At 51.9% G+C, this 11,554-nt stretch overlaps 1 protein-coding gene across 1 annotated transcript; it reads left to right on the forward strand.

Annotated features, from left to right (window-relative positions):
- Positions 1-3,839: 3,839 nt before the first annotated feature.
- On the forward strand, positions 3,840-10,449 carry LOC133627402 (argininosuccinate lyase). The gene is made up of 16 exons (XM_062012669.1): positions 3,840-3,847; positions 4,441-4,669; positions 5,531-5,614; positions 5,928-5,984; positions 6,192-6,289; positions 6,839-6,916; positions 7,142-7,219; positions 7,620-7,672; positions 7,875-7,937; positions 8,120-8,234; positions 8,388-8,472; positions 8,639-8,698; positions 8,875-8,958; positions 9,214-9,294; positions 9,664-9,770; positions 10,226-10,449. Exons 1-16 carry the CDS (start codon positions 3,840-3,842, stop codon positions 10,374-10,376), a joined length of 1,431 nt encoding a protein of 476 aa, XP_061868653.1. The 3' UTR covers positions 10,377-10,449.
- Positions 10,450-11,554: the final 1,105 nt, after the last annotated feature.

An 11,554-nucleotide genomic window follows, 5' to 3' on the forward strand; every position in this document is an offset into this window, starting at 1 on the left:
TATTTCAAATCCTGCACATGAAACTGCCTGTAGCTGGGCTACAGGGAACAAAAGGGATCATATATCATCTTTCATTTGAGAACATGGTATTTCCAGACTATCAGATTTCAGAGTTCTGTTCCAGAAATCTACTGGTCCTTGCCTGACTCTCATCACTCTCTGTAGATATGGGTTCAGAATGCTCAGCATATTCCTTGTATTTTCCCTTTTCATCTCCTCTTCAGAGCTCTTCCCCAGCACCAATTTAGCATCTTTAGTTCTGTTGCTTCTCCAAAAGCTTCATGCCACACCTTTGCTGTTTTACTTTCTTACAACCCACAATGATGCCTGGTCCCAGGATGAATGAACATGACACAAATGCCTTTTATTCCTTAATAACAATATTCTCCTGAAATATTTTCCACTGAAGACATAGAGCCTGTTAGGGTGCAAATACATATGTGGACCAGCTGCCATCATGCAAGGGAGAAGGGGAATATCTAAGAGAAAACTTGTTACCCCTACCTACAGCTTTATGGGAGATGAGTTGATTAGTTCTGTTCACTTTATTTTCAGTTGATGCCTTTTAGGTGTTAGACAGTTATGCTACACCATCCATAGGGAATGCAGACATGGGTTTTTTCTAAATGTGCTTAGCATGTCAACATTTTAAGCATCAGCTTGTGATTGTTACCACTAAGTCTCGGTGAGAGAGGGGCCTCGGTATTAACTATTGAAAGCAGGGGGCCTAATAATTGCTATTGAAAGCAGATCTGCAGGGTATTTGTATTCTTTGTCATGAAAGATGTTTACTGTGTTCAGCATTTCGCTGATCACCCTATAGTGTCTGTTTTCTTTTTTTCTTTTACATTCAAAATTCATTAAACAAAGTTGTTGGGTTTTTTCACACAAAAATGTCAGCACGGCTCCGTCCAGCTGACGCTGCGTTTGACCAGCACTTTCAGCCCACACAGCTTTTTTCTTCTCCTAAACCAAAGTCACAGTTAAAAAAGAATGATTTTAAAGAAGTTTAGGCAGTTTATGCCACCGTCTTTCTTCACTGGCCTCAGCTATGTGATACTTGTGAGAAGTATCTTTCTAGAAACCACTGAAGCACTCCCTCAGAGCTGCACTCCCCAAGTTCTTCTGACAGAAAATGCACTCTGAAAGAAACAATGAGGCTGTGGCTAATTACAAAGCCAAGCACATGTAAAGTTCAAACCTTTGAGGATATTAAAATACATATAATTGAACTTCTCCATGCTGCAAAATGGTCAATTCAGTGTCTAGTACTGCCTCATTGTGTGTCAGTGTGGAAAAGGTACCACGTGTGAATGATGTGCCATTCACCGTGTCAGAAGTGGAAGACCTCTCCCTCACAACTCCCTTGGTATTTAACTACGGGGTTCATTTTTCTACTCTATTAAGCAAACAAAATGCTGAAAGAAGATGATGGAAAGCAGAAACCCATCCAAACCAGAACAAATAGAGAAGACAGTAATGAGGATAGGTTTCACTGTGCATTAGAAAATCTGTTCTGCAATGCCATTTCACTGCTTTCCCCTCAAAATAAAAGTCCGACTCTCCATCTCTAAGCATCTTTCAGAAACCCTGTTTCTTCAGTGTTCATTTTTACATTAAGGATTTCTGCTTGGATTTACACTTTCACCTCCATTTATATTATTAAAATATTAGTCTATATTCTGCATAGTTTATTGTACAGAAAGGATCACTATTACCTGCTTCACCTAAAAATGGGAAAGGAGAGAATTCATCATCTCCTAGGTACAAACTGGGACAGGACTTAAGCAGCATGCTACAATCATATCAGGCATAGACTAATGAGATCTTATTGAGATCAATTCACACTGCTTATAAATTCAGTGTTTCCTATTTCCCAATATAGCAATCATAGAATCATAGAATGGTAGGGGTTGGATCTCCTGTCAAAAGCTCAGAATAAGGACAAAGACACTCCTAAAGGGTGAACAAGACAAGAAAACTGGTAAAAACGAGGAGTCTCAGAGTAGGACAGAACACTATCAGAAAATGACCAAGTGCTGTTTCCTGGTGTAAATGCCCCAGTGTGAAAATGGAGAGAAGTTGCAGAACTGAGAGAATGATAGAAAGGGACAAGAGTGTCAGAGGGAGGAAAATAACCCAACAAAATGTGCATGAGAAAGGTGGAGTGAGTTTCCTGAGCTCTTAGGGGTTGTGGAGGCTCCTTCCTCGGAGGTCTTCAAGACCCACCTGGACACGTTCCTGTGTGACCTGATCTAGGTGGGACCTGCTTCTGCAGGGGGTTTGGACTGGATGATCTCTAAAGGTCCTTTTCAATCCCCGCCATTCTATGATTCTATGAGTGCTCTGTGTCTGAGGCATTAATGAGGAACTGGTGCCAAGCTACAGTAAGTTGCTGCTCCCAAAGCTCTCTCCTATTTTAAATCAGTTCTTTACTTCCATGATATTTAGGATTTGACGAGCTTAACATCCAGGCTGTTTGCCAAGGCTGCAGAGCACAACCTCACACCCCACAGCCACAGGCTGAAGCTCACAGGAGCCTCCTGGCAAGAGTGATCCCATGCAACTGGTGATAGCAGAGAAGCCCCAAAGCTGGAGCTGCAGCATCCTTCCAAGTGGGGTGGAAAATCTCATCCACATAGTTTATTCCTGTGTTTTTGAAGTGAGGACAGGGCAACAATGATGCAGCCATTGTGTCAATTACATTCATAGCAAAGACTATTCATTAGAGGGGTATGATACAGGGTGATCTGACCCCTTCAGAACCAGGATATTTCCAGAAAAGGAGCTGATCTATCCACACACAAGACTCTGGTACTGCAGGAGCACTGCCTAAGGCTGCACCGACAGCCTCACAAGCGGGAGCATCCCTCCCAGCCCTCCTCCCCGCAGGCGCCAAAGAACCTCCGAAAGAAAACTTATTCAAAGAAGTTGTTGTCACGCGTGGGCCGAGACAGGTCAGGAGCGGGTGGTCAGGACGAAGGGGGTGCGGGGTGGGGGGCCGCGGGAGCGGGGCGGGCCCGGCACACTCCGCCCCGCCGGGCGGGACCAGGCCCGGCCCCGCCGGGGCGGCTAAAAGCGGGCGGCGGGGCCGGGGGACAGCGGGCGAGCGGCCGCGGTGAGCTGCGGAGCGGGTGAGCGGGGCCGGCCGGGCGGCGGGGAGCGGGCACTGCCCCCATCGCCTGCCCTCCATCATCCCTCATCCGCTGCTTCCCCTCGCCGCTCTGCAGGTTGCACCAGAGCTCGGATCGCTGCACACAGGAACAAGACGTCGTCTGACATGGCAGCAGAGGTGAGGGGGGCTTTTGCTTCTCGGGGAGGGTCGGGCAGGTGCCAGCTCGTCTGTATGATGGATGACCCCATGCTGCGGTGCTCCTTTGGGTGCTTCTCTCCAAGTGATTTGTTTTACTGGGGATTCAGTAGTGAAGGGGGCAACCAATGTATTTACTGCAATATTTCTAACCTACCTCTGATTCTGGTGAATCCCCGCGGTGCTGAGGATGTAGTGCACTACCTCAGAGATAAACCAGGCTCCTTTTGCCCGTGCAAGCCAACACTGCTCCAGCACTGGCCTTCCTCACCCCATCCCTTCTGCCCCTCGCCCCAGGGGAGCAGCTTCCCAGCCAGCACCTGCTAAACTTTGCTTTTCCAGCTCTGATTCTGCTCTGCAGCTCCTGCTGACAAATCTGCTCCACAAGGAGATCTGCAGCCCCAGAGCCCACCCCTGGGCCCCCCATGGGACCCCTCTCCCCCAGCCCAGCACTGTGCTGCCCCACAGACCTCCCAGGGTGGGCTGAGGCCAGGGAGGTTTGCTTTCCTTTTCATTTTACCTGACTAACATGGAAAGGTACCCAGATCTCCCTTTCTGCAGGCTGCACCTTAACCTGTTTTATGCTAACTTTATGCCAAATCTTGCAAGCACATCATGGACACTGGAGAAGCTTCAAACACTTCATAGTTACAGGAGGGTTTCAGAGGATGTGGCTGCTACTGGCTCACAGCTCTTTGTCAATGGAACAGAGTGGAGGGGTTAATTATTATTTCAAGTAACAGTAAGTACAAGCCTTCCCTATATGTCTGACTCTCTGACTTTTTCCCTCATCAAGAGACTGTCAAAGAGTCAGTGATCAGCAGCTGCTTTAAAAGACAAACCCATGCTGGCCTTACACTGTATACCCTGATACTCCTGTACAAGGACAGGACATGTTCCCTCCAGGGTCTTGCAGAAGTAAAGTATCTTGGAGGATTCCTGAATCAGACCTGACACCACATGGGCTAAATTCGACTGACAGTGACGTGTTCTCTACCTGTAGAACCACGTGCCAAAGCTCTTAAAGCATGGAGCTTTTCTGCATGGAAGAAGTCCCTGAGTATGCCCTCAGCCTTACTTGGTGACAAGAGGGACAGAAATTACTTAACTTAGGGGATATGTCAGTAAAGTCTTTTCAACATACTTCACCTTCATTGCTTGCAGGGGGATAAAATGTTGGGAGGAAGGTTTGTTGGCAGCACAGACCCAGTCATGGAGATGCTCAGCGCTTCCATCACCTATGACCAGAGACTGGCTGAAGTTGATATCCAGGGCAGCATGGCTTATGCCAAAGCCTTGGAGAAGGCTGGCATCCTGTCTAAAACAGAGCTGGAGAAGATCCTGAGTGGCCTGGAAAAGGTATTTTTTCATTCACAAGCTGTCCTGTGTGCTGCAATGAATGGCTCCTTCTCTGACAGCACCTGCAGCAGCCTCCCCGAGTGCTGTTCTAAAACACATCTTTCAATGCCCTCGTGTCCTGCTCCTCAGGGCAGCGAGTGCTGAAGAGCTTCCTGGAAGCACAGCCATGGGTACTCCTGGGGGTGCTTTGGGCAGGGGATCAATGCTGAAGCTGCATCCCACAGAGGGCCCCAAAGTGTAGCATTGGGATGTGACCAGCCAATGAGCCCAGTGAGGGCTGACAGTCCCATGGGCACATGGTCAGGGCTCCTCCCAGGGCCTCGAGAGGGGCTCAGCAGCACCTGCCCCCATCAGGCCGAGCCCGGAATGTCCTTTTTCTGCCGGAGCTGGGGATCCCTTTGAGTGTAGCTGCCAGGGCAGGGGAGGCAATGCACAGCATTGCATAGGAGTGGAGAGAAGTCAGCAGCAAACTGCTTGTTCCAAGTGCCCAGTTTCTGCTCAGCCACTACAGACAGTGGTGACTCTCTACAGTGACTGTGTAGGAAGACCTTGGTGGGCAAAGCTAAAGCCATCACTAACAGCTCAGCTCACTTTGCAATGCTGCAATCCTCCTGTAGCTGTAACACTGCATAATCAGTGTGGGTAGAGAAAGGAATCCCACGAAGTGCAGGGTAGAATGTCTGCACATAGCAAGCAGCCAGGCCTGGCCTGCAAGGACAGGAGTGCCAGAGCTCACCTGGCACTTAACTCTGTGACTTTCCCTGGGACAGCCCCAGCTGGCATCTGCTGGGGACAGGGACAGGCCCTGCCTGCACACGGGTGAACGCAGCCACTGACTGGGGTTTCTGTTGACCGTTGTAGGTCTCTGAGGAATGGGCTAAAGGAGCCTTTGTGGTGACCCAAACTGACGAGGACATCCACACTGCCAACGAACGCAGACTAAAGGTTTGGGGCCTCTGACCTCTCCTTCCCCTGTAGCCACACCTGCCTGACATTAAGTGCATGCCTCTGTCCCACTCTGAAGTTCCACTGGCCCTTGTGGCACTGACACCCAGCTGCACAAGCAAGTGCCTCCAGGGCCTCCTTGGTGGAAGAGGCACTGTGCAAGCAGAGAACACAAAGCTGCTCATCCCCAGAGGGGATCCTGTGGCTACTCACAGGATGGAAGAGCCGAGGCCCTGCCAGGCAGGTGCAGGTCTGCTCATGTGGAGTCTCCTGAGAACAGAGGCACTGACAGAACCCCTCCTCTGGTCCTCAGGAGCTGATTGGAGACGTAGCTGGGAAGCTGCACACTGGGAGAAGCAGGAATGATCAGGTACCTACAGAATCCTTTTTCTCCCTTGTACTCTCTCTTCCTGGAGACACAGAGATGGGGCATTAGCACAGCAAAAGGATGAAATGATGTCAGGAAGCTGCACCTTCCCATCACAGAGGAGCAGGAGGGGGACACTTTGCAAGACAAGTTGCCAGGCACCAAGTTTGTCACCTCCTCCTTTGACTGACTGTGGCCAATCTCCTACAGGTGGTGACTGACCTGAAGCTGTTCATGAAGAATTCCCTCTCTGTCATCTCCACTCACCTCCTGCAGCTCATTAAGACCCTGGTGGAACGCGCTGCCATGTGAGTCCTTGTCCAAAGCTGCAGCCTTGGCCTTGCTGGGGCAGGAGCCATCAGGCTTGCTCTTTGGCTGGCACCAGTCAGGGCAGGAGCAGAGTCTCCTGCGGAGGAGGTTACAGACAGGCAGTGAGTGGCAGTGCAGGGCAAGGCAACAGCCCCTCTGTCTCCACAGTTCATGTCACAGAGACTTTCCTCTCCTGGCACACACCTGAGGTGGAAGGTTCACCCAAGGCTTTAGAAGCTGCCAAATCCTTCTGACCAAGTGGTCAACTGGAACATGTTTCAGGCTGCTCCATATGCTAAAAGCTGGGCTGTGTTAGCTCCCTGTCTCCCAGCATGGCCCAGGGCAGAGGCAAAGCGCTGGAAGCTCAGGAGACCTGAGCCAGTGTCTCAGGGAGCAGGTGACAGGCAGAGGAAGAGGCTGAGTGGCCTCACCCTTAACACAAGCTACAGATGCTCTCTCAGTGACCCTGGCAGAGCCCCCTGGGGTTCCCTGCCACTGCCCCCTGTCCTGGCAGCTGCTGTCACCTCTTCCTTTCCTCTCCCACACAGAGAAATCGATGTGATCCTGCCTGGCTACACACACCTGCAGAAAGCTCAGCCCATCCGATGGAGCCAGTTCTTGCTCAGGTAAGATCCTGTCACAGGAGGCTGCAGGAGCCCTGTCCCTGGCCAGCTGGGGCCCTGCTGTGTGCAGCCTGGCAGTGCAGCCTCCTCTGCAGGCAGCGGGCTGGGGCACGTGGGGCTCGTGTGGGGCTGCTGCTGCTTCCACCACCCACAGCCTGGTGCCTCGGCTCCGGGGCTCAGCTGTGACCCTCTCACCACTGACACACTGCCTCTGCTGTCCTTTCCCAGCCACGCTGTGGCTCTGAGCCGTGACTGCGAGCGCCTGGGAGAGACCAAGAAGAGGATCAATGTCTTGCCCTTGGGCAGGTAAGGTCTACTGCCTGGGGAGTCGCTGGGCATCCCTGTGCTCTGCAAAATGGCCAAGAGCAGATCTCTGCACCCTCTGAACCACTGGGCCTTATGTCCCACATGTACAGAGGCCTTGTACCTCTCACCAAAGTCTCCCATCACAGAGGTGCTGTTCTTCTGCATTGTAGCTCTCCATGTCAGGGCAGCTTTCCTCAAGCAAACCTTCCTCCTTGGATCAGAACTTGTGCTTTTCTCCAGAGTTCAGAGTTTGCTAAGCCTCAGGCCACTCTGGGGGACACCAAAATGACCCGGAGGAGGGAAATCTTTGCAGAGTTGTCTTTGCTGCCTGTTGCAGCTCAGGTTTCCTTGGCATGGGCAGGATATCATGCCTGACTTGTGTTTTATTCTTCCCTGGCAGCGGTGCTCTGGCTGGCAACCCTCTGGAAATTGACAGAGAGCTTCTGCGTAGTGGTGAGTGTCTCCCTGTGGCTGCGAGGCACAGGCCTGCTCATGCTATGTGGGAGTCAGGGAAGCATTGACACATTGTCCTGATGTTGTTTTGGATGTGAGGCTTCTTACTGCAGCCAGACAGGAATGCCTGTGGGGCAGCACAGTGTGTTCAAGGTCTGGTTCTGCCAAGCCTGACCTCCTCTGTCCATCTCCTCCCTGACAGAGCTGGACTTTGCTTCCATCAGCCTGAACAGCATGGATGCCGTTAGCGAGAGAGACTTTGTGGGTAAGCACAACATGATCCCTTCTTCCCACCACTGTTCAAGCTGCTGAGCCCTTTCCAGCTGACCTCCTTGAGTAAGGGCACTGAAATCCCTCACTGGCAAGACATTACACAGGAAATCTATCCACTTCAGTCCAAGCAAACAAGCACCTTTTTCACCTCCTGATTTCCTGCCTTCTCTGCAGTGGAATTCCTCTCTGTTGCCACCCTGCTGATGATCCACCTTAGCAAGATGGCTGAAGATCTCATCATCTACAGTACCAGCGAATTCGGCTTCATAACCCTCTCTGATACCTACTGGTAGGTTTATATGGAATACTTATCCCCAGACTCTCCTCCCTTCAGACAATGAGGCAGCAGCATTTTTACTCCCTGCTCCATGGCCTCTCTTAGCCTGTTTCTATCTGGACTGGGGTTTTACTCACCATTATTCCCAACACATCTTTCTTCCAGCACTGGCAGCAGCCTCATGCCTCAGAAGAAGAATCCTGACAGCCTGGAACTGATCCGCAGCAAAGCTGGGCGAGTGTTCGGACGGGTGAGCCCCTGAAAGGAAGCTGAGGGGGGGAAAAGCTCACAGTGGGCTGAAGAGAGTCCCTTCTTCTGGTGTCTGTGGGAAGGAATGTGCCTAGCCCAGGCTCTGAACCTCAGGGCAAGGTGGTGCTCCTGCTGCATCTCACTGCCTCACCTGCTTGTCTCCACAGCTGGCTGCTATTCTCATGGTTCTCAAAGGCCTTCCAAGCACCTACAACAAGGACCTGCAGGTGAAGAGATGTTCCTTTGCACACCACCCCTCTGAGCAGACACAGCTGTGCTCTGCTCTTGAGCAGCCTTGGCACTCCCCTTGCATGCACAGATCCCCTAGGTGGGAGGCTGAGGCTGGGGCTGCAGTCTCAGGGCTGGTTGACTCACAGCCACTTCCATCCCTGTTGTAACACAGGAGGACAAGGAGGCCGTCTTTGATGTTGTGGACACCCTGAATGCTGTGCTGCAGGTTGCCACTGGAGTGATTTCTACCCTCCAGGTAAGGCTTCACCCTGCCTATTGAACACAGTTGTGGGGCACACACCTGGGCAGTACCATGGCTAAAAGAGTTCTAGACTGGTGCTAAGAGGAAGACTCTTCAGTGACTGCTGCTCACTGTACTTCCACTGTCAGCTGCTCAGGAGATCTGAGCATCCTTTAGAGCCAGGTCCCTTCCACACAAAATCCCCTCACTGTGACCACTGACAGCCCCAAGGAGGAGCTGATGATCATATCCTGACCCTCCTTTCTGCAGATCAACAAGGAGAACATGGAGAAGGCACTGAGCCCTGAAATTCTGTCATCTGACCTGGCTCTCTACTTAGTTCATAAAGGAGTAAGTATGAGAGAGGGACTGGAAGCTGTGATTTCTTTGTATGCAGGATGCCACTCACTGAGGGCCTGAGATGAGGCCTTCTGTTCTGTCCCCAGGTGATGAGCAGTCTGGGTCAACAGACACGAATGCTGGAAACCCATTCTTTACATATATCCCAAGTAGTGGAACTGCTGCCAGGTGGACTTGATAGTAATTTACAGGTGTTTCATCTCCTCACAACTCCCCTCTGCCCAGCCCAGAAACCCGGATTCACCTGCATTGCCCTAAGTGAAAAGCAAGCCAAACAAAACAGAGAGCACATCCAGTGTTTCCTTGGGAAAACACCCCAGTTGCCTGGCCTCTGACTGCAGCCTCTGCTTCTCCCTGCAGATGCCATTCAGACAAGCCCACATTGCCTCTGGCAAGGCTGTCCACCTCGCTGAGTCCAAGGGCATGACCATCAATAATCTCAGCCTGGATGACCTGAAGAGCATCAGGTTGGTGTTTGTCTTTGTTTTGCCTTGCCTCCCCTCCACAGGCAGCTCCAGCCTCCCTTCACAGGGGCTTCCTCAGGGTGCCCTTCAGACAGCACCTGGAGTGCTCCTGGCCTGAATGTCAGTGCTGCTGCTGGGCCTGAAAGCACTGCCAGGGGACAACATCCCACCATTCAGCTCCTGTGGGGCACAGGCATCAGTTACTGGGAGAAACTCAGGCCCTGACCTGGAGGCACTGACCCTCCAGAAGAGTTTGGCCCCACACTTCTTCAGTCTCCCCTTGGAGCTGACTCTGCTCTGCCACAAGCAGCTGCTGCCAGGCACTATGGGTGCAGCAGCAGGGCTGGGGAGGCCTTTCCCCTGGGAACAAGGCTCCATCTGCACTCTCTGCCCCTCTCTGTGGGCAGTGAGCACCCCAAGGCAGCCCTCAGCCCACCCCCTGCTCTTTGCCTCCGCAGCCCCCTCTTCGGCAGCGACGTCTCCCAGGTGTTCAACGTGGTGAGCAGCGTGGAGCAGCACACGGCCCCGGGCGGCACTGCCAAGAGCAGCGTGACGGCCCAGATCGAGCAGCTGCGCGACCTGCTCAAGAGGCTGAAGGAACAAGCTTAGAGTGTGGGGAGAGAATCCCGTGGCTGCAGCGTTGTGCCTGGAATCCTGATCTGCAGTTAATAAACCCTGCGGTGTCTGTAGTTCATTGAAGCTCCTGTGTGCTGTGTTTCTTCTTTGGGGGGAGATGGAGCTGGGCTGCCTCAGCCCCTGGGCTGCCTGGGCCAATGTTCAGTGGTGGCAAAGAACGAGGCCTGTCCCCTCCCTGGCAGAGCAGCTGGGTTAGGGGGTGTTGAGTCTCTCCTGGGCTGGTAGGTAGTGAGCAGCAGGACTGTTTGTCTACTGCAGAGACCTGAAACAGTGTCTCTTAGAGGGCAAGGTTCTGGACTAAGGAAATGGTTATCTCTTTGTACTCAGCCCCCCTGAGACCACACTTTCAATACCATGTTCAGCTTTGGACTCCTCACTACAAGAAAGACATTGAGCTGTTGGAGTGGGTTCAGAGCCAGACACAAGAGCTGAGGAAGGGGCTGAAGCACAAGTGTGATGAAGAGGGGCTGAGGGTATGGGGATGTTCAGCCTGGAGCAGAGGAGGCTGATGTGAGACAGGAGCACTCTGCAATTCCCTGGCAGGAGGTTGTAGCAAGGTGTGCGCCAGTATCTTCTCCCAGGTAACAAATGACAGGACAAGAGGAAATGGCCTCAAGTTGTCAAGATCTTAAGTGTCTTTTCCAGCCTAAATAATTCCATGAGTTCCAGAACATGGGCAAGTCTGGCATGGCTGCCTGCCTCTGACAAATCTTAAACTGCCCTCCTTCTGTCCTCACAAAAGTATCATCAGAACAAAAGCCAGGAAAAGCCTTACTTGGGGAATGAGGATGCAGCAACTTTGCATCTTGCATAGGGTGAAAACATTTGATTAAACAAACACTTGAAACATTATTCCCCACTGTAGCTCTGCAGGGATTTCTAGATGGAATACGCCCGCTGCATGGTGCAAAAGGCAGTGAGAGAGCAGTTGGCTACAGGGAAGGAGGGGCAGCTTTCATGAAACACTAAACCAGCTTTAATCCACTCACAACACAGCAGTACTGGTTCTGTCATGGACAATTTCTTCCCTGTCCCAGCACTTCCAAGCTGGCCTTTGGCTCAGCACCCTGCCCTCCCCGCTGATACAGCAGCACGTTACTGATTCAGCACCACACGCCTCTGTGCACACACAGGCAGTGGCAGTAACACAA

The sequence above is a fragment of the Colius striatus genome, chromosome 20, assembly GCF_028858725.1.
Source record: "Colius striatus isolate bColStr4 chromosome 20, bColStr4.1.hap1, whole genome shotgun sequence".
NCBI classification, from domain to species: Eukaryota; Metazoa; Chordata; class Aves; order Coliiformes; family Coliidae; genus Colius; species Colius striatus.